Below are 26,948 nucleotides of genomic sequence, written 5' to 3'. Positions count from 1 at the left end.
TGTTGCATGAGGAATTAGTCTCAGATGCCCCCAGTGGCACTTGCTGCACAACTTCTGTCATTGATATTCCTTGCAGATGCACACTGTATCGAACGGATCAGTTGAGTTCTGACTAGTGATAAGTGTCATCTTCACGAATCCAAGATGATCAGCTGTTAGAGCAACAGGGAAAAAACTTCAGGATAGCTGGCCATAGATGAGCTTGCATGACACAACCATTTGTGTCCCTTTGGATCATTGTTTCTATCATTAATTGGAATTCTCCATTGGTCGATTCTTCCTCCAAGGCCTGTATGGATTTCAGCAGTGTTAGATTTTTCTCTGTTCGGCAGCAATGGTTGAAGCTACTTCCACAATGCTGTGTTCCACTATCCTTGTGTTAGCGTCGGTTTATATACGCCACTGACATGGTACTCCTGAAGCCCCGGTATCAATCACCAGTCGATCCCATGGATCCTTCAGGCAATATAAAGAATGGTGGTACTCTGCGACAGTAAATAGTTTGCCAAATAAATACGGGCAGAACTTGTTTATGGCCCAAACAACTGCAAGGCATTTTTTTTTCTCGCTTGTAGAGTAGTTCATTTCGGACTTTGAGAGTCCTGTGGAAGCATAAGCTATCACCCATTCATCACCTTCCTAAATTTTCACTAGAAACGCCCGTATATCATACCCACTAGCGTCGGTGTGAAGTTCTGACTCAGCATTCACGTCATACATTGCTAGGACTTGACAAGACAGTAGCACCTACTTGCAGACAACCAATGATCTTTCTTGCAGCTTGTTCCAGGACAATTTGGCAAAGGGCATGCATTAGCTACAGATGACCTTCATGAGGCGCCGGTAGTATAAGCACATTCAGAAAAAACTTATCCATAGTGTATACGCGGACAAGAAAGATAATTTCCTGGACTCTTCCCGGTTAAAAGTATACTTTTTTCCCGGATGAAAATACACTGGAAATATCTTAGATGTGCAGCAACATGTACGCTGCATATTTTCGTATTACGAAAGTATATATTTCAATTCCACCAAGCACAGCACGCTAATCTCCGAGGCACTGAAATCGAGATTGCGATGCTCTTTTGTAAATCAATCGTAGTTCATGTCACGTGATCTCGCCAGCCGGTGGCAGCAGATATTCAGAGCATAGGGCACATGATTTTTTTTTTTTTTTTGTGGTTTTTAGGGCGCACAACTACGGTGGTCATTAGGGCCCAGACTACATTATGAATGCACTGCGCGACACAATGTTAAAACAGCAACTAAAAAGGACAACACTCTAAAAGGCACATGAACAGGCAAGGGGTTAAAAGAACAGCATAATCAAATGTCCTTAGACAGGTTCGTCAAGCGGATAAACCGAAGAACGTGAGCAGCTGCTCCTGGGTCATCCGCTAAAATTGCATCCAGAGTACATGGCAGGCCAAGATCAATGTGCAGTGTATTAAAATTCGGACAGGACGTTAGAATGTGGCGTACCGTCAGCAATTGCCCACATGGGCAGAACGGCGCCGGCGCAGCAGTCAGCAGATGGCGGTGGCTGAACCGGCAGTGTCCAATCCGTAACCGGGCCAAAACGACCTCCTCCCGCCGAGAAGGGCGTGAAGAGGTCGTCCAAGCCGTGGGGAGAGGTTTCAAGGCCCGAAGCTTGTTTTCACTAAGTGTAGACCAATCGGCATGCCACAGCGATAAAATGCGCCGACAAATGACCCTGCTAAAATCAGATGAAGGCACACAACAAGAAGCTGTCCGAGGCTGGAGGGCCGCAGCCTTGGCCGCGGCATCTGCAGCTTCGTTCCCAGGGATACCGACATGGCCAGGAACCCACATAAAGGTAACCGGAGAACCGTCGTCCGTCAGCTGTTGAAGAGAGCGTTGGAACCAGTGCACGAAAGGGTGAACCGGATACGGATCACTGAGGCTCTGGATGGCGCTCAGGGAATCAGAACAGATGACATAAGCAGAATGTCGGTAGCGGCGGGCGTAAAGAACAGCCTGATAGAGGGCAAATAGCTCAGCTGTGAAGACCGAACAATGGCCATGGAGCCGGTATTTGAAACTGTGTACCCCGACAATAAAAGAACACCAGACACCGTCATTGGTCTTAGAGCCATCTGTATAAATGAGGATCGTATTAATGAACTTCGAACGGAGTTCGACAAACCGCGAGCGGTATACCGAAGCTGGGGTAACCTCCTTTGGGAGCGAGCTGAGGTCGAGGTGAACGCGAACCTGAGCCTGGAGCCAAGGTGGCGTTTGGCTCTCGCCCACTCTAAAGGTTGCAGGGAGTGTAAAATCAAGGTGCTGAAGGAGGCGACGAAAGCGAACCCCAGGGGGTAGCAGGGCAGATACATGCAACCCGTATTGACGGTCAAGAGAGTCGTAAAAAAAAGGGGGGGGGGGACGACGACAAGACGGGTGGTCGGAGGGCACGTGATGTAGTCAGCCGATACCAGTATCACTGTTAAGTAGCGCGAACCCACAAATAGGAAAAGTTAATAGTTTAAATTAAAACAGAAAGTGTAGCTACAAGAAAAGCTAAGCTTTCATATATAACTTTGGTCTTTTTGCGTGTGTGACACTTTAAGATACATCACACAAAAGCGCCAGTAAAATTTTGAATTACGACATAGATGTCTGGTCTTCTGGGCTCGAAATTCTTCCAAGTGGCTGGTCCTAAAAGTGTTAAGCTTTAAATGAGAGTCAAACGCTCTGTGATTCAAGAAATTCAAGGCACATTCTCACACGTAACATAATTCGTCTTGCGTAAAATGAAATTTACTTAGTAACGCTTTTCAAACCATCATTCGCAATATTTTCACGCGACCTGTTAGAATTCGTTTCAGCAGTTGTCCGAGAGCGCCAGAAAACAGGTGCACAGCTACGATGACGTAGGGAGCCCGTATGTTCGTACATATACAGCATTACCAGATCTTACATTACCTCATAAACGAAACAGGCCATCGGAGGATACCCTGAAAGCATCGGAATTTCGTAAACCATACTAAAATGCATGATTCTGCTTAAAGTGCACATTCGTATGTCCAGGTTCACAAAGTGGGCCCCAACATGATATTAAGCTTTTCAGTGTGGTTTTTGGGGATGCAATTAATTTATTTATTTATTTGAGCACCAATACTCGTTCTTTATTCTGTCGTAGTCATATTTGTCAGATGGTGAAAGCGTGCACTTGAAATTTAGCAAAAACAGGTGAAACAAGCCAGTAGAGTGGAACGAAACACTTCGTTACAAATAAATTAACTGCCTCTGCGGGAAGGATTAATAAAAGCCAAATTTCTTTACAAAATAGCCAAAAATAATTTCATTGTTATGCAAGGCTATTAAGGCTTGACTGCCAAAATCGTGGAAATGAAATAAGGTCAGAAAACAAACTAATAAAATATTTTAGCCTTCCGTAATTGTGCAAATGTGTTCTAATTCACCTTACAGCTCCCGGCCACAGAAATCAGTTTCATTTTCATTTGACAAGGGAGCTGTAAACGAAAACGCGGATAACGTGGAGACTACCCCCTCCCCACTACAACTTAGACTGCTTTGCGCATGCGGGAATCTGCTAGTACGGGCGCGACAGAAAAATTTTTCGAGGTAGCATCTGGCTGCTTGTTGCTACTGCTGATGCAGCTAACAGCGACGCTTCTTGTAGCCAGAAGAGGGAAAAGGTAATGCTCATATGTAGCTCAACTGCGCATACCCATGAGCCCGTTGGCAACAGCTCAAACGAACCGAGTGCAAACAGATGGAACGTCACACTATTGGGAAGGAGCTTCTTGTTATGACGTTCTACACATTTTGCTGTTACAGACATTTATGTGCACTTGCTTTATTGTTGTAAATGGCGCATTTCCTTTGCAACATAAGGTTTTTTGTATCTCGCTTATGTTTTATTGTTGCAGTATCATTATTATTATTAGAGTATCCGTTTTTACCAGGCAGAATTATACGAATTTAACATAAAACAAATACAATGAAAAATTCCCGGAATTCTAAAACATACCCAAGGTTTTTCCGGTTTTCTCGCGGATGAAATAATTCCAGGGGCTTTCCCTGTTGTCCCGGGACGTTCACACACTTATCATATCACGTTGTGAAAAGGAGTAGGAAAATCTGTAGCTGCTCTTACGTTCTCAGGATCAGGACGGCCTCCGTCGTCATTAACTACATGCCCCTAGAGATTTATTTCCTGGCTGACAAAGAGGCACCTTTTCACATTCAGGTAGAAGAGTGCAGTCTTAACACACTTCAACATTGTTTGCAAGTGACTTAAATGTTGTTCTGATGTCTTTGGAAAAACAAAGTCACATAGATTGCAACGACAGGTTGTCTATCACACACACTAAGATGGCTGGAATGTTACAAGGTCCAAATGGCACAAGTTTGAGTTCAGAGGTCATCAAGTGTTATGAACGCAGTCTTTTGCCAGTCAGCCTCATCAGCCTTAATTTGCCAGTAGCTTGTCTTTATCTTCATGGACAAGAAATACTTTGTTCATTTCAAGCAATCTCGTGTGTCAATAATGCACAGCAATGGTTAGACATTTATTTTCGTGATTTTCTTCAGTCCTCCGTAGTTGATGTAGAAACGTCATGTGGTTTTCAAGAAACACTCACCACCAAACAGCTTTGCGGGTATTTCATTGGGTGAGGAACAGTGTAACAAGACCGCTGTCAAATGGACATTAATAGTAGATTTAAAATCCCTGTACAAACAAAGCTTAAGTAGGCTTAAGAATACCCACCAGAGCTGTAGCCCACTAGCTGGAACGATCATGTTCATTGATGTCCATACTGTGCAGCCTGTCCAGCTTGTCCTTGGCAGCAAGTCACAGAGCAAAAGAACTAGGCCGAGCATGACAAAATCTTGGAATGGCCATAGGTTTAAGGCTAATGTGAGCCCCATAGTTTTTGTAGCAGCCAATCCACACAAAAACATATCCAAATTCATGGCAGAAAATGTCCAAGTCTGGAACAGGATGGAGTCAGAAATGAGATGCACAGCATCCAACATCCGAAACCAAAAAAACTGTGAATGTGTCAAGACCGAAAATGTTTTCCGAAGTTGCACTGTCAACAGCCAAAAATGTAATTGCCTTCATGACATGCAGATACTCACTGTCAATCATGAACTGGTTTTTAACAGGGATTGGCTGACTGCTGCAACTGACTAAACAGTCACTTTGCAGTGACCCAAATGTGCAGCGCGATATACAAGCGTTCAAGAAAAAAGGTGGAAACCCCATAAAAACACACTTTATGATCAGATTTTTTCCTAGCATATTTCTAACTTGTAGAATTCTTGGGTGTCCGGCCAGGTCACATCATAATTACTCCACAATATTTTGGTAAAAAGACTTGTTGCCACCCTCATGTGATCCCCGACGACTGCTGATCCGCTCCTGTCAGCATCCTATACGTGCTGGCCATTACCACTACACCACCGCACCCACACCTATTGCTATCTGTGCAGCTGCTGTGGTGGATGGTGGTGGTGGTGGTGGTGGTGGTGGTGGTGGGGCTAGCAGTGCCCAGCTCTGAACTTTGGTCTCCAGTCACTGCGCTATCACTGTCGAGTTCTTCCTCTAGGCTCAGTGCATGGTTCCACATGGCTCAATTGTAGGCTGAAATCTCTGTTAATTAGACCATCTTGGACCTTGATTTCAAAGGTCTCTTCAATCACGCAATCCTAAGAGGAGGAAGAGTGCCTAAGTACTTTGGTAGTGGTGTTGTCCATAGTGTGGTCAGTTTTTATAATGTGGGAAAAATACCAAAAGTTTTAATTTTAAGTAAGGATGAGGATAATGCCTACCTGCATACCCCTTTAAGCCTATCGTCTAGACACTTTTCCTATATTTCTGTAGAGAAAATTCCATGCAGCAAATCTGCAAATGCAGAGTCCAAGTATCTGGAGCATTCTGAAGCTGGCAATGTAGTGTGTGACAGGACATATGACCCCACAGCTACCACTACATTTCTAGTGAGGGTAGGTGCGATAGAGGTTGTTGACCTCATTCAGTTATGGTAAATTATTGAGCCTCGTGTTGTGTACCAGCACATAGTCAACCTTATGCCTCCTGGAATCTTCTCTGAGCCTGCGAAATGACAACTCAGGTGAATTTCAACTCTCACCCAACCATGCACTGACTGAAGCCTACTTCAAACCTATCACTGATTCGACCACATGTAATGACATCCAAATGTGTTTTATGTGAAAACTTGCTCCCCTAATTCTGAAATTTGTGCACAACACAACCAATAAACACCACTGTACTCAAGATGTCTACCCATACATACTGTTGCAGGCACACTAACCAGTCTCCTACTAGCATGTCATTTATGTTAAGTATTTCTCCATCGTGGTTCCCATAGCATTACTATGGACAAGTTTCTTCACGGCTGTCTAATATCTCATAACTTAAGGATATGAGAGTAATAGAATCTTTCTATGACTTCCTGTTGCCTCTTTTCCACATCCGTTTCACCCCTACAATAGTAAGAGGACCTAATGTGAATAGATTGTACAGTGCTGCAGTTCTGCACCCATATACAGAACTATAATAACTACTGCACATTCAGACAGGTGGTTCTAGTGTGTTATCAGAAGATTTGAGGAGGGATGCTTCGGCAGTTCAATAGCTACTACAGGTTGTAAGATCGACTATACCCTAAATATTCTCTCAGCTTTGCTGAGCGTTCATTTGGATGAGTCTGCCTCAAGAGCATTATACGTGTAATGGCAGTTGGAGTCTGCTTTCAATCAGAAGTATCTGCAAGAACTAGAAACCGGATATCAATTGTGGATGACAGTCCAACTGTCATGTTGTAGAGTGTTGATTGGACTTCAATAACTAAATATGTCTTCCAATACAACAGCAATCTCTCTCTCTCTCTCTCTCTCTCTCTCTCTCTCTCTCTCTGTCTCTCACCACAGGCAGGCAAACAGCAGGATAGTTCCTCTGGAAAGTGCACAGGGAATTTCCTTCCCCATCCTTTCATAATCTGAGCTTGTGCTCCATTCTCATGACTGCACTGTCAACAGGAAATTAAACTCTAATCTTACTTCCTTCTGACTCAACAGCTGGGCCAGATGTTACAATCAAATCAGAGCAAATGTGCTCTATAAGTCTGCTAGGAGGAGACATTGATCGTACAGTTCCTTGCTCAGGTCTGAAGGCCGATGGACCAAGCAAAGAGTAATCCCACGTTGCTTGATCACAGGTTAGATGAGGAGGTACAGAGTGGTAATAGTCTCTTCACAGTTACTGTCATTCTACCATTAGTAGTGTTACTACAGAGAGAGTGTCCTTTCTTCGAGAAAGTAACCATTTAGTTCACAACACCCACTTTCTTCAAAATGCTTTTCTTGCATACATGTGCATAATTGTGTGTTGGTCAGAAATTCTATTCCTCCAAATGGCTCCTGAATCAAGTCATATTTAAAATGAGTATGGGACACTTGTATTGCCTAACTTACCCCTACCACTGTTCCATTCCACACAGAAAACTTTTGTACTGACAGGAGTTAACAGGATATTCCAATGTTCCTTACATCGATCCACGCATGTCATGCCAAAGTCTTAGCTATTTTAAGTTACTGTGGTTGTGCATCTGATAGCCTCTCTTTTTCTTTTCTTACTTTGTTGCTTCTTTAATCCCTTCTCCATTTATGTTGAAGGGTCCAGTGGAAAGGGTAAATGTTGAGTAGTTGTTTCCAGTTGACACTGATATGTTTCATTATTTATTCACCTTTACATGTTTAGGGAAAACTATTTCCACAGACAAGTGCACAAATTTGTTCTGAATGCTGCTACACTGACTTTTCTAACAATCATTAAGGTTGGGGGAAACAAATAATTAAATGATTGAACTGTTAATATATTTAAACATGTGAGTTCAATACTTTCTATTTTTGGTTCTTGTGCACCTGAACAAAATTTCCTCTATGTTGCCCAAATATTGCATCACAAAGTAGTAAAATATCTTTACATAGCCACTCGTCAGGAGTACTGAGGTTGAAGGGCCCGAAGGCACTGGTCCAGCTGGCAGCCGAGTCACCAGTGGCAGCAAAGCATCACAGGAAGGCCCGGCAACAGGTGCCGGGCAGGGCTGCACCTCCACAAGAGAGGTAGGAGGTGACAACATCCACAAGGTTGGCGGATCCATCCACACAGAAGAGACACCCCAACAGGGCGAGGTAGGCACTGAGGGAGGAGGTACAGGCAGCAGTGCCTGACCCACAGCCGTCATTGTAGCACGAGGACGCAGCTAGTCATGGTGGTGCACCACCAACTCATCACTGGCGCACATCATACAGAGGTGGTGGCCTCAGCAGCTGTGAACCTTGGCCAGAATCCACTTTGGACGGCAGCTGGGAGAGAACTGCAATCAGGGCCATGCCGATGGGCGTTGGTGGGGCAACATGAACAGAACAGATTCAGGAGGGTTTGTGAATGGCGACCATGGAGCATCTGAACCAGACTCCAATTGTCCACTGGCGTAAACCTGTAAGAACTCGAGAAGCATGGTAAGGCATCGCCCACAGAACAGTCCATGACATACTACTTCATTTGAACCTTAAACGTGCAGATGAGATGTTCCACCCTGCCCTTACAGTGGGGGTGAAATGGAGGAGCGGTCAAATGGCAAATGCCTTTACAAGCACACAAAAACAGTGGAAAACCTGAGACACAAAGTGTGGACTGTTAGCTATCACAAGCTCATTAGGTAATCCAACAGAAATATTTTGGAGAGGGTCTGACTCATAACCACAATTGAAAATGGAGGACAGCAGATATCTTATGGTAATTTAGAGAGAACATCTACAACCTACAACCAAGAATAATACCAGAAAGGTCCCATTAAATCAACATGGATGCTTTCTGAAAGACCCTGTGGTGCAGACCACGGAAAGGGCTTCGCCCACATCACCACTTGTTTGGTAGCAGACAGAGCAGGCTGTGACAAGATGTACAATGTCACCATCAGTGCCGGGCCAGAACACATGCTGACAGGCCAGTAATTTGGTATGTGAGACCCCTAATATTCCTGATGTAGGAGCTAAGGAATGCCCCATTGTACGGCAGTTGGGATCACAACCTTAGGCGACAGCTCATCCGTAGCTAAGAGACGACCACCACCAGACATAGAAAGGCGGTGACAGAGTGAAAAATGGTTACGCAAAGATCAGAAGCCCTGCTCGGAGGCCTGCCTGATCAACCATGCAGAATGAGGTGAACAGCTTGACACAAAACTGGATCGGCAGTGACAGCAGCTGTGATCCAGAATCCTGTAATAGGAAATGCTTCCACTGTATATTGCAGCTCAAGTGAAAACAAAGGACTTCATTCTGATTAAAAGTAGGATCTGTCCCCATTAGAAGCCAGGACAACGCATCGGCATTGGCACATTGCGTGGGAAGCTGAAAATGTATTTCACAGTTTTAGTGAGACAGAAACAATGGCCAACATTTGAGTGGATGTGGTGCCTTATTGAGCAACAAAGCAGAAGAATTAAACAACAAAATCAAGTGCTTTTGGTAAATAATGTGGTGGAACATAAGAGAGATACCAGAAAACACCAAACGTTTTGAGGGCATAAACGATAGCAAGCACTTCCTTTTCAACTTGGGAGTAGTGCTACTGAGCAGAGTTGCATAAACTATCGTTAGGTTAGGTTAGTTCAGAACCATCCTCATATCCATGTGTGGGAACAGCTCCAAGTCCATACTGAGATAAGTCCATAGCCTAAAACTAGGCAGTGGCTAGGAACAAAAGTAGCCAAACAAGAAGCAGAATGTAATTTAGATTTCAAAAGCATGAATGTGCACTTGCAAGACCAAGTCCACTGAAAAGGAACCTTCATGTAGTGTAACTCATGGAGGGGATGGGCCAACATGGCCACACGCGGAATAAATCTGTGATAGTAAGCAATTTTACCTAAAAATGCGTTGAGTTCTTTGACTTTTGTAAGGTGAGGCATAGTTGTTACAGCAGTGACATGACGACATAAAAACTTAACACCATCCCAAGAAACCCGTAACTCCAAACACACAATGGATGGCTGAAAAAAGTGAGAGTCGACCGAGCTGCATTTCAACCCTGCGGTATATAAGAGCATGAACAAGGGGCTTAAGTTACGTAAACGCTCTTCCGTGGATGCACCCGTAAAGACAAGGTCATTGACATAGTTGATGTACCCTGGAATGGACATTTTTAATTGTTCCAAAAAATGCTGAGAAATTGCCAGAGCACTTGCCACACCGAACAGGAGGCACTGATATAGGTACAACCCAAAGAGCATGTTAATCATAAGGGCCATTTAGAATCCTCATTGAACAGAACCTGTAATCAGGCTTCAAATAAATGAGTTCTGGAGAAAAACTTGCCCCCAATGAGTTTAGCCAATAACTTGTCCACACGGGATGAAGGGTTGGTGTTAATGATTGACTGAGCATTAACTGAAACTTTAAAGTCTCCACAGATGCAAAACTGACCAGTCGTTTTTATTAATCAAGAGATGGGTACACCACTTGCTCGATTTAGTAGGCTGTATGACCCCCAACGACATCAACCTGTCCAATTTTGATTTCACTTGATCATGCAAAGCGACTGCAACAGGGCGCACACGGAAAAAGCATGGCCACACTGTAGGTTTCAGGGTAATGTGGGCCGTAAAATTAATGGCACAAACTAAATCAGCCAAGAAGTGACCGATTGATTGATTGATTGATTGATTGATTGATTGATTGATGGGGATTATGTGACTAAACAGCAAGGTCATCAGTCCCTTGATTCCAAAGTTACATGCAGAAGAGAGAGGGTCTACTAAAAGTGGATGGGTGCAGTTAGAATAGTCAAACTATAAAAAGAGGAAGTTAAACCACACACAGTAGAAGATATAAAAGGGATAGCCCACATTTAAAACTGAGAAAACAGTGGGATAAAAGAGCAGTCTTTGCAAGGGGAAGTGGTCATGGGTCCCAGAACAAGGAAACACAAAGGGAGGCCCCAACCACAACCACCCTGCCCCTGCTCCAGGAGTAAGGCAAAACCTTATATCTGTAAACAAAAAACCACTTTCATGGAGGAAACTGAGGACCACTTCACCCATCCATGAATTGTCTGCTAACATTAAAATTAGGGAACCTGGAAGACTATACTACGTACAAAGGGCCAATATAGGAGATACCATCAGTCTGGCTCCACAACCACATTGTGGGAGTGGTTTGTTAGGCAAGAGGAAACAATGTGTGAACCTGGTATGGCCAATATGTAGATGGCATAAGACAGAGGACTCCTTCCGAGAGGAGAGGAAGGAAGAGTGCCAAACCACAGTAGGCTCCTTGATTGTGCATTGTTTATTACTGAGGGCAGTAGCGCACCTGATGTCATTCCACTTTTGGGCGAAGAGAGAGATTTGATGTAGATCCGCATATCCACAGCTGGAATCAAGAAAGGCAATGGGGTAAGTATCTGCTTCTCTAGCTACACGGTCAGCCAATTCATTCACTGGGACACCCACATGATGTGGGACCCAGAGAAAAACAACTGAGCAGGTGGCATGACCATGGGCAGAGAGGTGGCCATGGTAGTAGAGACCAAAGGGTGGCAAGAGTAGCATTGGTTGATAGCTTGCATGCTGCTCACTGAGTCAGTAGATATTAAATCACTATGGATCGCCCTTAGTAGCAAAAAGGAGGCTCCTGTGAATGGCTAGCAGCTCTGCTGTGAATACACTACATGATCCTGGCAATAAATGGTATTCTAAACCAGTAGGAGACATGAAAGCATATCCCGTCTTATCTATCGTCTTAGAACCATCAGTGTAGAAAATGGTGGCACCCTGAACCCACATACAAGATGCCCGAAGACCATAAGGGTTACAGAGACCTTAGGCCCCTGGAATAGATCCACCCTAACCTGTGGTCTAGGCACCATCCAAGAGGGGGGGGGGGAATGTGGGAGGAAATACAAAGGACACATTCCAGTGAGTGGAGTTGGAAATCCTGATAGGGGGAAGTAAGACACATTCCAGTTGCCAATCCTACTTGTGGGTGGTTATCAGGAGGGAGACATCCCTTGTTTGCAAAGAGGACAGGGTACACAGGATGGTCAGGGAATCAGCGAATGGTGATATTGCCTAAGAAACTAGGAGTTGGCTCCGTGGTATTTGTAGAAAGGAAATCCCCACTTCTGCGAGGAGACTGTCAACGGGACTAGTGCGAAAGGCACTAACAGCCATACACACTCCACAATGGTGAACAGGGTCAGTATTTTCAGAGTGGAAGGAGCTGCTGAGCCATAAACCTAAACTAACATAATCTAGTCTGGACAAGACCAGAGTGCGGTGAAGTTGCAGAAGAGTAGCATTGTCTGCACCCAAAGATACATGGGCCAGGAGGTGGAGGGTATTGCGCTTGTGCATGCATGTAGTCATCCAAGAAGAGAGACGAGAACTCAGAACACACAGAATCTAACTGCTAGTAAGTGGCCTGGTCAGAAATGAGGGGCACAGTATCCGAAACGGAAAAACCAAAAGCACTGAATGCATCACGACCGAACAAATTCGCGGTACCAGCATCATCCATGACCAAAAAAGCCAAGGTACGAACCACACATTTATACATATTGGGAGCCAACATTTTCCCCACAATTGGACTATGTTCTTGTTGTACCTCACCACCTGGAGACAACACCTGATATCCCAAATCCCCATAAGTTTGTGAGTTCAGTGAAGTTGCAGCTGCACCCACAACCATTTGTAATACGACCACTTTGTCCATCATTCACATTTTGATAAACAGTTTGTTATGATTCGTAAGCACTGGAGACAAAAAATTGACATCCATGTCCACATCTGCAAGAGGTGACTGGGAAGAGACACAGATGTCATATGTTCTTTTTCCTACAGTTGTTGCTAGTCGCCCAGCATTTATGGCACACAGTCCTGTCAAGTTGCACGAAACGGAAAAGTTGGAAGCATGGAGCGCTGCTGTTGCTGTGGTGGTGGTGGTGGTGGTGGTGGTGGTGGTGGTGGTGGTGGTTTGACACATAGCTGTGGGGAGGCTGCATTTATGACTGCCACATCGCCGACTCCCCAAAACTGACTAACACCCGACCACCAGGAACAGGACACAATGCAACGATGTCACACTAAGCCTAAATCTGATCACTAATAGCATGAGATACATCGAAAGATTGAACAATATTTAATACTTCAGACAAAGAGGGATTCTCACACTGTAGTGCACATTGATGTACCTATTCAGGAGCCAACCAAATTATGGTATCACAGACCATAGATTTAGCACAGACACCATGATGACCGAGTTCGTGAAGTTCAGCTTCTCAAGCCTGGTAGCACTGGTGGGGCTGTTAATTACAATGATAGCGCTCTACACGCATTGCAGTGACATGCATGCATTTACTGTGATAACTGGACAAAAACTTACACATTTTGCTGAACAAAAGCAACGCAGGTTCCTGGAGTGGGGCTAACTGGCACAACAACTAGTAGATCTGAGGAGAAATTCAAGAAAGGAACAAAGCCCTAAACATGATTGCAGCATTGACACCAAAAGTGAGGAAGTGTTGCCAAAGTCAGTTCCCCTAAGCCTCCCAGTCTTCAACCACATTGCATATGGTGGAAAGGGCAGTGGGTACGACAACGGCATGGAAGCCTGCATAGTCAATGCAGCTGACAAGTTTACGATAACAACCGTAAGAGCTTGCACTGCTCGAGGAGAGATTGGAGCACTGCCCCCATGGACAAGAGAACTGAGGGAACAACCAAATCGACTGAGTACACAGAAGTGAACACAACACTTGTCACCATTTGTATCATACTGTAGGACACAAACACCAGCACGGTCACCACGAACTAAAGTTTATTATTTTTACATGTACAAGCAAACCAGGTTGAAAACTCCAACACAGGAACAATACAGGTACCGACACTAGCAGTTGCTGACAATAAGTATGAACACAATATAAAGGCAAGTGCCTGCTGCATTGCACTTACAGGGTGTTTCAAAAATGACCGGTATATTTGAAACGGCAATAAAAACTAAATGAGTAGCGATAGAAATACACCGTTTGTTGCAATATGCTTGGGACAACAGTACATTTTCAGGCAGACAAACTTTTGAAATTACAGTAGTTACAATTTTCAACAACAGATGGCGCTGCGGTCTGGGAAACTCTATAGTACGATATTTTCCACATATACACCATGCGTAGCAATAATATGGCGTAGTCTCTGAATGAAATTACCCGAAACCTTTGACAACGTGTCTGGCGGAATGGCTTCACATGCAGATGAGATGTACTGCTTCAGCTGTTCAATTGTTTCTGGATTCTGGCGGTACACCTGGTCTTTCAAGTGTCCCCACAGAAAGAAGTCACAGGGGTTCATGTCTGGCGAATAGGGAGGCCAATCCACGCCGCCTCCTGTATGTTTCGGATAGCCCAAAGCAATCACACGATCATCGAAATATTCATTCAGGAAATTAAAGACGTCGGCCGTGCGATGTGGCCGGGCACCATCTTGCATAAACCACGAGGTGTTCGCAGTGTCGTCTAAGGCAGCTTGTACCGCCACAAATTCACGAAGAATGTCCAGTAGCGTGATGCAGTAATCGTTTCGGATCTGAAAAATGGGCCAATGATTCCTTTGGAAGAAATGGCGGCCCAGACCAGTACTTTTTGAGGATGCAGGGACGATGGGACTGCAACATGGGGCTTTTGGGTTCCCCATATGCGCCAGTTCTGTTTATTGACGAAGCCGTCCAGGTAAAAATAAGCTTCGTCAGTAAACCAAATGCTGCCCACATGCATATCGCCGTCATCAATCCTGTGCACTATATCGTTAGCGAATGTCTCTCGTGCAGCAATGGTAACGGCACTGAGGGGTTGCCGCGTTTGAATTTTGTATGGATAGAGGTGTAAACTCTGGCGCATGAGACGATACGTGGACATTGGCGTCATTTGGACCGCAGCTGCAGCACGGCGAACGGAAACCCGAGGCCGCTGTTGGATCACCTGCTGCACTAGCTGCGCGTTGCCCTCTGTGGTTGCCGTACGCGGTCGCCCTACCTTTCCAGCACGTTCATCCGTCACGTTCCCAGTCCATTGAAATTTTTCAAACAGATCCTTTATTGTATCGCTTTTCGGTCCTTTGGTTACATTAAACCTCCGTTGAAAACTTCGTCTTGTTGCAACAACACTGTCTTCTAGGTGGTGGAATTCCAACACCAGAAAAATCCTCTGTTCTAAGGAATAAACCATGTTGTCTACAGCACACTTGCACATTGTGAACAGCACACGCTTACAGCAGAAAGACGACGTACAGAATGGCACACCCACAGACTGCGTTGTCTTCTATATCTTTCACATCACTTGCAGCGCCATCTGTTGTTGAAAATTGTAACTACTGTAATTTCGAAAGTTTGTCTGCCTGAAAATGTACTGTTGTCCCAAGCATATTGCAACAAACGGTGTATTTCTATCGCTGCTCGTTTAGTTTTTATTGCCGTTTCAAATATACCGGTCATTTTTGAAACACCCTGTATAAAGAAGGGCTTTGGTAGACAGCAAGGTGGATGCCATGCCATGCTGTGTGCACATGTCATGTGGCTCACTACAGACAGCTTCTGGTGGGCAGCATGCACAGATGCTGTTGACAGAATATTTGAAGTGTAGTGTGCCAGTGGCCTAATGCTGCTGTGTGTATCCAAGTATTACATACCGAGATATAGCACTTTTTCCCTCTGTTTCCTTGCTATTTGTCCATTCATTCTCAGGTGCATAAGATCATGGCAAGTTAGAATACCCTTTCTGTTATGGAGTTAACTGTACATATAAGTTACTATACAATGTTCAGAAACATTTTGAAATTAACATAGTAGTTTCATGATAAGGTTTAGTATAAATGCTGACAACTCTTTTCATTTCATTATCATATGCAAATGCTCCCTGTCTACTGACACTAATTTCATTAGTAAGCACTACTGTGTTGTTGGAGGTAGTGTCATGAACACACTGGGGTCAAACGGCTCTAGTTAACAAGCTGGTGAAGTCAGTGAAACCTGCTGTAACTCTGAATTGATGGAAGCTCCCCTCCCCACCCAAAATTAACACTAACCCTTATATTTTCCCTTTCAGAGGACTCTACAATAACTGGATTCCATCTTATTCCTATTTCAAAAAGGTAAATATACATCCTGACGTCTTCAGTACCTTTGCAGTACACTTAGATGGTCACATACATCATATGCACATCTTCTGGGTATGATGCATGGATTGTTTGAATGCCACCTTTACTGGACATAGATCTATAATGACATGTAATAAAACAATAAACACTGTCACTAACATTAAATCAATGCTGAAAAACATTTTTATTTAAAAAAAATATAAAAATAGCTCCACATTCATTTTCAGTACTATAAAGTTCATTACATGATTTACTAAATCAGAACTTTAAAATATAAACTGGCACTGCATCCAAAGTGTAAAATGCTTCCGACACTGAACTGTGAACTATATTATCACAACAATTCCCGCAGATATAAATAGTGCCAATATTCAACAAGCACTGTTTGAGTTCCAAATATCAAATATAGCTAGAACTTCTTGATATTCCAACTTAATGCACAATAGCAGTTCCAATAAATGGAAATAGTCATTTCACAATATTCACCACATTTTCTTTGAAATTCATGTATCAGTCATTCTAGAATTTCTTGTGTAACTTGATTTAAAAATAATTGCCGATTATAATATACTTTAAGTTTCTGTTAAAAGACATTTTGGTGTGCATCATCAACTGCACTTACAAATACTTAATTGTCAGACTGGAATTTGGGTGGATGCCACTGGTGATGGTGCATTAATACTGGTCTGGCTTTTTTTTATGGGGCTCATAGTGCACAGCATGATACCTTTTAACAAATATTACAAGCTGCAGAGTACCCCACATATAACAGTTTCAATGCCATTTTCTATTACAACCCAATTGTTAGGCAAGTTTAAAATTTTAAAACTAGTGTACACCATTAAATACTAATTTCATAAACACTACAAAAAGATGGCACATGATTAAAAATGCATTACAATGAACAGCAAAAATAGATCAATTCCTATTTTCACAACATGCATTACAAGTGGCTTCTTAGTTCCTTTGTGAGCTTTCATCTTCTTCTGACATAGGAAAAACTGAACCTGAAAAAGGAACATCAACAACTTGCTAGAACATTATTGCTTTATTGAACTGTATCACAAAAAGTTACAGTAAATATAGAGCAAAGAACATCAATTCTGTAAGTACATGTAGCTTTGATGAATTCAAAATACACTGATGGGGAAAAAAATGTTTCATTAATATTTCACATTACTGGAGCTGTCCATTATGAAAACTAGCTGAGAATATGCACCTTTAAAAAAATCACAAACCAAAAAGGAGTTGAGAGATATGAACAAAACGTGGTATGCATGTTTCTACATCTGGAAGATGATGTCTGTTCAAATTTGTGCCAATCACATAAGAGTGGTGCTAGAGGTTGCAATCAGGTTTGCTCTAACCACACACTGCAACAGTCATGAGCATTAGTTACCGCCAAGATTGGACGTGCAGAGTTGATGTTAGTCAAGAATGCCTTCAAGATGGCAAAGATACCACTAGCAACACCTCACTCAGTTTGAACAAGGTCCTGTAGTACGGCTGCAAGCTGGGTGTTCCTTCTGCGATACTGTAGGAAGACTTGGCAAGAATGTAGCCACTGTACATGACTGAGTTGATGGTCTTGAGAATGTACAATTGCAAGAAGACCAGGCTCCAGAAGGCCACTGGGCACTACCAAGAGGGATCATTGTGTTTTGTGTATAGCTCTGGCACATCGTTTTGGAAAGATCAAAGTTGACCATTCCGAGATCCAGACTTCCAGCAATTGATGATGTATAAATGACTGAAGGTCCGGTTCTGCGACCCCCATTTCCAGAATCAGTATCCTGGTGTCCAGCTTGGCCAACCAGTCAACTTGTTCATTTGCCCCGAAATCCCAACATGACCATTGGTCCAAACAAAAACAACTGGTCCCACAGCTTGATGCAGGCCAGAAACAAGACCCTGGATATCCATAACCAGTAGGTGAGTAGAGTAGCAATGGGCTATAGCCTGAAGGCTACTGAGGAAGTCACTACAGACTGGGATACTCTTGCCGAAGCAAGGACAAAATGGCTGAGGGCTAATTTAATGACGATCAATTCAGCAGTGAACACACTGCAGACGTCTGGCCTATTTGTCGCTGAATACCTCTTCTGAAACCAGATGTGTCCCAAGGACAGCCAAGAACAGGCAGCAAAAAAATGTGGTGTCAACGGAATCTTCAGCACCAAAGATGACTTTGAGGCAAATCCGAGGTCATGGTACACACTAGGGGGGTAGATGTGATGTCTCCCTGACCAGAGGCAACAATGGAGGAAGTTGCAGTTCTAAACATAGACACTGGAGGCGTGCACAGCAATTGTAAACCCAGTTCTGGGTCGCTGTTCTGGGAGGTGGAACTCCCTTCCATGGAAAAGGAAACAGTAATTGGGACGTTCAGGGAAGCTATGAACATGTGTAGTGTAATTCAGCAGCTGTTGTTGGCACCTGACTGGTAATGGAGAGACTCCGGCCTTGATTAGTAGGCTGTTCACAGGGTTAGTTTGCAAGGCTCCTGTCACAAGTTGGACTCCATAATGACGAATGATGTCCAGTATCCACAGTGCCAAGGATGATGCTGAATCATATGGAAGACTCCCACAGTCAATAGGGGCAGAATCAGGGCTTTGTAGAGCCACAAAGGGGTAGAGCGATCTGCACTCCAGCCAGTATTACTGAGACAGCGAAGGGAATTGAGGTGTCGCCAGCTCTTTCACTTATGTTGGCAAAGGTGGGGAAGCGACGTCAGCCAGGAATCTAAGACCAGTCACAGAAAGTGGTGCATATAAACTAAAAGTAGTAATTGATTGTCTAGGTAAAGATCTGGGTGTGTGCATGACACGAGTCTTGATAGCTGAAAATTGAAAGCCATGGGTGACAGCTCATGACTGCACCACTTGTATAGCACCCTGAAGGCAATGATCAGTGACACCCATACTAGAGGAGCAATTATAAAAGCAAACATCATCGGCATACAAGGAGGGCGATACCAAAGACCCCACAGTCGCTGCAAGATCATTGATGACAGCCAGGAAGATGGGGACTCTCAGTACAGAGCCCTGTGGGACCTTGTTCTCTTGGATATCAGTACTGAGCGAAGCAACCACTTGAACCCAGAGTGTACGGTGTGACAAAGTTCTTGAGAAAAATGCTGAGTGGACCCCGAGACCCCACTCATGAAACATAATAAGGATGTGATGATGCCATGTTCTGTTTTAAGCCTTCCATAGATCGAAAGAGACATTGACGAGGTGCTGACGACATGCAAAGGTCACTCGGAAGATGGACTACAGATGAACCAAATTATCAGCAGTGGGGCAGTCTTTGCGAAAACTGCCATGAGACACAGCCAATAGGCCCCAAAACTCAAGCAGCCAACACAGCCACTTGCTCACCGTGCATTCGAGCAACTTACACAGAATGTCATTAAGGCTGACTGGGTGATAAATGTCCATCTCTACGGGGTCAGGGCCAGTTTCAGCACAGGAACTACCATGCTTTCTCATCACTGAGATGGCAATTCACCCTCGTTCCAGACCCCATTAAAGAGGGCGAGTATGTGATGCTGACAGTGCACCGAGAGATGTTTCAGTATTTGATTGTGGATACGGTCTAGCCCTCAGGTCATATCAGGGCAATAGGCTTGGGCACTGAAGTTCCCATTCACTGAATGGAGCATTATACGGCTACAGGTGGCTGGTAGTAATTGATAGGCACATTCACTCCACCTGCTGTTTAATGAGCCAGAAGGCTGGGTGGCAGTTCTCAGACGCAGATGCGTGGGCGTAATTCTCAGCAAAATGTTCAGCGACAGTGTCTGGATCAGAGTAAATGGTACCATCTACGAAAATACTTTGTACACCTGCAGGGGACTGGAAACTGTAAAGGTGTATGATATTTGGCCACAGTTGTGATGGAGAGGTACGTGATCCAACGGTACAAACGCACTGTTACCAAGATTCTTGCTGTTATCGTTTTATGAGGCAACGGATGTGGGCACGGAGCCATTTAAAGGCAATGAGATGCTCCAACGAAGGGTGCCATTTATGGTGTTGGAGAGCCCGCCTACGATCTCTAATGGCAGCAGCAATCTCTGTGGTACACCAAGGTGCTGTCTTCTGAATGGGGGATCCTGAGGAAACAAAGAGGGGATGGCTTGGGTGGCAGCCAAAATAATGGCTGTTGTCATACACTGAACAGCCACATCAATACTGCCTTACAATTGGGAACCAAGGACAGTAGAGATGAAGTGACAGGAAGATAGGGATGTGGTCACTACCATACAGGTCATTGGGGACCCTCCAGTGGATAAATATTAGAATACCAGGGCTGCAGGAGGAGATATCAATGACCGAATAAGTTCTATGTGCCACACTGAAGTGTGTGAGGGCACCAGAGTTCAATAGTCAAACATCGAGCTGTGCCAGTAAAGTTTCGATGTCTTTACCATGGCCAGCAATCCTTGTACCACCCCACAAAGGGTTATAGCAGTTGAAGTAATGTGGAAAGAGCTGAGAGAGTAATGCAGACAGTACATCTTTGGACACATCACTGGGAGGGAAATAAACATTACAAATGGTAAAATCCTGATGCGTCCTTACCTGAACAGCCACAGCCTCCAGTGGTGTATCAAGAGGCACAAGGTCACTGTATACAGAGTCCAATACATAAGTTCAAACTCCACTTGATACCTTCTGATTGTCAGTACGATTCTTAAAATAACTTCAGTAGCCACAAAGGAGCAAGGGCCCATGTTGCTGGAAACCATGTTTCCTGAGTGGCAATGGCAATACAGAATGCAGGGTAAGTACTTAAAAGCTGCCAATGCTCAACCAGGTGGTTCAAAAATCCACTGCAGAATCACACTGTCTGAATACAGTGGGGGCATGGAGCGACCAGGATAGGGAGTGAGATTGGGGGGGGGGGGTGAGATGGGGGGGGGGGGGGGGGGGGGGGGACAGGGAGGCAGATTATGACCCACGGTCATGTGCTGCACCAGTTGAGCCATCAGGGGATCCACCGACACAGGTTCTGCAACAAACTGCCTGAGGAGATCCAGTGCCTCAGGGGCCACCGGGATCTCCAACTTGTGCAGAGTACATGTAGAGTCCAGTGGTGTGGGGGCCACTCGAGTTTCCTTCATCTTAGAAGACTTGTTTTTATCCTTCTTGTTGTCCTCCTCCTTAGAATATGAGGACTGAGAAGGTTTCCCTGAATTGGTTTCAGGAGAAGAAGAAGAACGAGAAGTCTGACAGCCAGCAGCCTGTGGCTCCTTCAGCCACTCATTGGCATCTGGCAGTGGATCAGCAAGAACCAAGGAAGGAAGAGTCCCGAGGGACCTCTTCCTAGCTAGAAAAGAGAGGAGGATGAGGAGGTGCCTATGACTGGGAGATGTAGACCACTGTACTCGGCAGATGGAGAGCCAATGCTCCCGAAGTGGGTGCAGTGAAGCACCAGAAGGAACGCCAACAGGCGGGGGAGGGGGGAAGGGGGGGGGTTTGATGTTAGCGGGGGACTCAGAGCTCATGTCAACAAAGATGGGGACGACGTTGCGGCTGTAGCATAATGTTGCGTCATTTGTACGTGATTATGAAGCTTATACTTTCTTCTGGCCTCTTGAAAGGTGAACTTGTCCAGGGTCTTATACTCCTGGATTTTCTTGTCACACTTGAAAATGGAGCCACCTGGTGAGCAGGGAGAGTGGAAGTTGCCACAGTTTACACAAGTGGGGAGAGGGGCACAAGGAATGTTCACGTGCAGAGGACATCCACAATCCCTGCAGAAATGGGGAAGCAGTGCAACAGGAAGACATAAGACATATACCTGAAGCATCTCATAGGAGGAGGAGGAACATAGGGTTTCATGTCACAGTGGCAGACCATCACCTTGCCCTTATCAGGCACTGTATCACCCTAGAAAGCCACGAAGGCCCCAGTAGCAACTCTGTTTTCCCTTGGTCCCCTACGGACACGACATATGAAGTGCACACCCCATTGCCGTAAGTTGGCCCGCAGCTCATCGTTAGATTGTGAAAGATGATCATGGTGAAAGATAACATCCTGGACCATACTGAGACTCATGTGGGGAGTGACAGTCAAAGGAATGTCACGTTTTCACAAGACAGCAGCGTCTGTAACTGGTCAGGAGATGACTTTTTATCAGGAGGGAACCACTCTGCATCTTAGAGATAGCTACAACTTCCCCATATTTGTCCTCAGTGTGTTCAAACAAAAAATACAGGCTTTAGCCCAAAAACATGTCCCAGTTGGTCCCAGTACAGACCAGGTATTTGGGGGAGGATTTTGCTCCTTAGTGTTTAGTCCTACATTCCTCCCACAATGTGGCCAGGGAAGGGAACGCATTGGACCTTTCCATATGAAGAGGCTGCTGGGGCCATGTGACCACCAGTGGGAGAAAGTTTCAGTCAATTCACATGCAAACTATCCGCTACGGTGGCACCCACTCCAAACGGGGAGCTCTCCTCATGGGCACCACCCAGCAACAGTAACAGTTACCTGGCCAGTAAGCCTTAGCCAGGAGCCTCCATGCTGCACTCACAATGGGCACATACTCCTTGGCACACATGGGGAATATGTAGTGCACGCACCAAAAATGTGATCACTGCATGGTCAGGAGGCTACCATATTTCAGATACTTGACACGAAAGTGGTGAAGATTGCTAGCCTCACACACAGGGTGCAAACTGAGTGCACAATCTGCAGCAACATTACCAGAGTTGATTGTGGTCCTCTGGGTTGGAACAGAGTGGAGTATCGAACCAAAGGCTTTGTCGATTCTATGATGATCTCAGGTGCAGATTTCTGGACCTGTGTTATGGGGTGGATAATTGATAAGTCAGGGTACACAACACAAAGGAAGCAGCTACTTGGGTACAGAGTACTTGTGGAGTGCACATCGGGGTTTTTTCAGCTAGGTGATACTTTGAAGTCTTCTGATGAACCCTTGCCAGTCAGTACGCAGTGAGTGAAATCAGATAGCAACACAGTAAAGACACATTGATTGCCAAAATTTTAATAGTACACTGTCTAAGTATTCGTAACGCAGTTCTTGAATTTACTGCCCTCCAGGAAGTTACACTCAAATTATTCTCGGAACAGAGAGCTGGTTGAAACCCAAAGTAAAAAGCTCCAAAACGTTTAGCAAGGCACTGAACATATAACATACAGACAGACACCACAGGAAGAGCAGTGTTCACTGCAGTTGACAAAAAACATTGTCTATTGAGGTCGAAGCTGAGTCTAACTGTGCAGTTATCTGCATGCAAGCAACAGGCCTACATGAACTTAAGTTAATTATTGAATGCTTTTACTAGCCACTCAATTCCACCATTAAAGTTTTAGAATCATTCAAAGGAAGTCTACACTCAGCAGTGCAGAAATACCTAGCGCGTGCAATATTTGTTGGAGACAACTTTAACCTACCACGTATAGACTGGGACCTCTATGGATTCATTGCAGGTGGTAGAGACAAACAGTTTTGTAAAGTCATTTTGAAGATGTTTTCCAAAAACTGTTTTGAGTAGCTGGTTGGGCAGTCCACACACGATGGAAATATTTTAAACCATGTAGCTACAAACAGGCCTGAGCTCATCAACAGTTAGTACAAATATCATGTGATTATGGTATCTTATTATCATTACTGAAGTTAATAAAACCGTCAAGAAGGCTATGCGAGTATTTCTCCTAGAAACAGCAGAAAAGAAGTTGTCAGCACACCACTAGGACAATGAGTGGACATCATTTAGTTCCAGTACGATGAATGTAGAGGAATTATGGGCGAAGTTTGAACTGTTTTTAAATTTCATTCTGAAGAAGTATGTGTCGAGCAAGTGGATTAAGGATGACTATGACCTACTGTGGTTTAATCCTGATATTACCAGGTTTTTGTTTCACAGAGTACCACTGGTGTCGTAAAGACTCCAAGCAGTTTACATGGGAGAAATTGGCAGTATTTTAATGAACTAACATAAAAGCATTATTACAGCTCTTCTATGTAACAGTCATAATTCCGATTTCATAAACGTTACATTTAAGAAACAAAAAGAAATTTGATTGGGGGTCACATAATTCAGCAGAAAAAATGAATACATTTTTATCAGTTGTAAATATAAAACTGGACATAAAATCATTGGATACAACTGACTCGGAGGGAGACTGTCATATTTTGAAAACAATAGTTTTGGAAACAAGGGAGACACATATTATGAATGTGCTTATGGGATCACACTGACCTCTGTGGTACTGGAAGGGTTAGTAACAGAATTCAGAAAATGCTGATGCAGCAGCAGACTATTGCACACTTTGTTCTGAAAGAACACTCTAATGACAACAGGCAAAACTTAATGGAAATTAAGTGCATCTGTAAAACAACAATGTGTGAAGCATACAGCAACATCCACTATCATATCTTTAGCAAAAAATATTGCCAAGAACCCAAGCAAATTCTGGTTCTACATAAAATTACTAAGTAGGTTGAAGGCTTCTATCCAGTCTGGTGCCGCAATAGATGACAGCAAATGGTAAGCTAAGGTTTTAAATTTTGCATTTAAGAAATCATTCACACAAGAAGATAATACAAACATACCATTGTTTGACCATCGCACAGACTTCCATATGGAGGACACAGTAATAGGTATTCCTGGTGCAGAGAAGTAACTACAAGACAACTAAGTCACTAGGTCCAAACTGAATCCCAATTTGGTTTTACAGAGGGCACTCTATGGCTATGGCCCCTTACTTATCTTGTATTTATTGCCAATTTCTTGCCCACTGCAATGACCCAAGCTAACGGAAAAAAAGTGCAGATGACTGCTGTACACAATGCTTGACAGCTGCTAGGAACAGAGACATTGTTGTATAGGAATAATCACAGGCAATGACAGATGACAGTGATAACGGAGTTGGAGTGGTATATTTACTATAAAAAATGGGTACTTATTTCACCACAGGGGAAAGCAGGATAAAAGGCATAAATAATGTTCATTTTTGACACAGGTCAGATTCCCAACATGAAGGTTGATATTGATTTCTCAGTAAGGAATATGGCCTCCTCTGGCACTAATGCACATTTTGCACACTGACTACCAAACAGCTGAGACATCATTGGGGATATTGTCCCACTCCAATCTCAAGGCAGTTTTCAGTTCTTACACAGTTCAGGGAGGGGATGTCCATTGAGGAATGTGTCTGCCAAGAACATCCCAGACATGTTCTACAGGGGCCATTCCATATATTCAATATCCTCACTTTCCAATGTGTTTGACACCACAGTGGTCCTGTGTGGGCAGGCATTGTCATCCATAAACAAAGCTGGGACTTACCACACCCTCAAGAGATGGACGTGATCCAGAATAATCTCCCTGCAATACCACTGTGCTGTAATGGTACCTCGCACAATGATATGCAGAAATGTTCGGCTGTTATGCATAATGCGTGCCCACAATATAAAGCCTAGGTCATACCGATGATGTTCATGAGCATTCTGTGGTGTGTAATGTGTTCCCACCTCTCTCCACATTAACTGATGGCCAGAGTCATTAGCCACAGTGAAACGGAATTTGCTGGAGAACATCACTCTGGACTATTGCTGCTGACCCCAACCAACATGCTTCCTATGCCAATGAACTCTTTCTCGACAATGACGTGGCTGAAATGGGATACATTTAGCAGGCTTCCGAGCATATCAACCAGCCTGATTTAATCACCACAATATGGTTCTGGCAAACACTTATGTACTGGTTGCAGTCCTGCAGTGATCTGCCCAGGAGTGAAATGTGTGTTTCTTTACCCCACTAGGGTGTATGTCAATCCTCTTGCAGTGTGATGGTCCGTATACGACCACCGGCATACTTGCGCATAGCATTTCCACCTTCAGCAGCCTTTTTTAATCGCAAGATGACACTTTTGGACACACCCACTGCTTTGGGAACAGTAGTGACATTCTTACCGTCTTCAAGTCATCCAGCTGATCTTTTCCACAACCACCTTTGTCAAACACCTTACTGCATGAACTGTCTAATGCATACAGAGTGTTCATGCCCAGACTTTGATGCAGTTAACACATCCCGCCCTCTAGATTTCATTTTACTATGATTGGTCAGGTGTTCCACAGCAACTGTCACTTGTTTCGTAGCAATTATTAGCAATTTTTCATTAGCAAGTGTCAGTTGTTCCTTTGCAAGTGTCGAGCAGTGTGTAGGGTGTATCAAAACGAATCATCCGATTTGGCAAGTATATATTTCTGAAATTAATAAGCATGTACAACAAATTTTGGTTTTTGATGAATGGGAAACTTAATTTTTTCCCCCCATACCTTTTCATGTGTGTTCAATATGCCCCCCTTGAGATACACAGCATATGTCAATGCAGTATTCAAACTGTTCCCACACTGCAGCAAGCATGTCTTGAGTTACAGCTTCCACAGCGGCTGTTATGCGACGTCTCAGTTCAATCATTGTTGTTGGTAATGGAGGCACAAAGTCTTTTATAAACCCCCACAAGAAATAATCACATACACCCAGGTCTGATGCTCTTAGAGGCTAGTAATGTAAGGCTGAATCATTTGGTCCAGTGCGACTGATCCACCGTTTAGTATCCTTTGATTTAAAAATTCCCGCACTTCCAGATACCAGTGTGACGGTGCTCCATCATGTTGGTAAATGAAGTCATTTGAATCAGTCACCAACTGTGGGAAAAGAAACTTCTCACGCAT

The 26,948-nt window shown here is 44.1% G+C and overlaps 1 protein-coding gene across 2 annotated transcripts in view; it reads right to left on the bottom strand.

The window, feature by feature from the left end:
• Positions 1-16,394: 16,394 nt before the first annotated feature.
• LOC126470641 (uncharacterized) overlaps positions 16,395-26,948 on the bottom strand; it is a 145,760-nt gene continuing 135,206 nt past the window's right edge. For both annotated transcript variants that reach the window (XM_050098621.1, XM_050098622.1), the window contains one exon: positions 16,395-17,236. In XM_050098621.1, coding sequence (XP_049954578.1) covers positions 17,187-17,236 — 50 coding nt within the window. In that variant the 3' untranslated portion in view covers positions 16,395-17,186. The remainder of the gene's footprint in view (positions 17,237-26,948) is intronic.

Source organism: Schistocerca serialis, chromosome 3, assembly GCF_023864345.2.
Source record: "Schistocerca serialis cubense isolate TAMUIC-IGC-003099 chromosome 3, iqSchSeri2.2, whole genome shotgun sequence".
NCBI classification, from domain to species: Eukaryota; Metazoa; Arthropoda; class Insecta; order Orthoptera; family Acrididae; genus Schistocerca; species Schistocerca serialis.
Note: the sequence above shows the minus strand (reverse complement) of the source record. Positions and strands in the feature narration are given on the sequence as shown.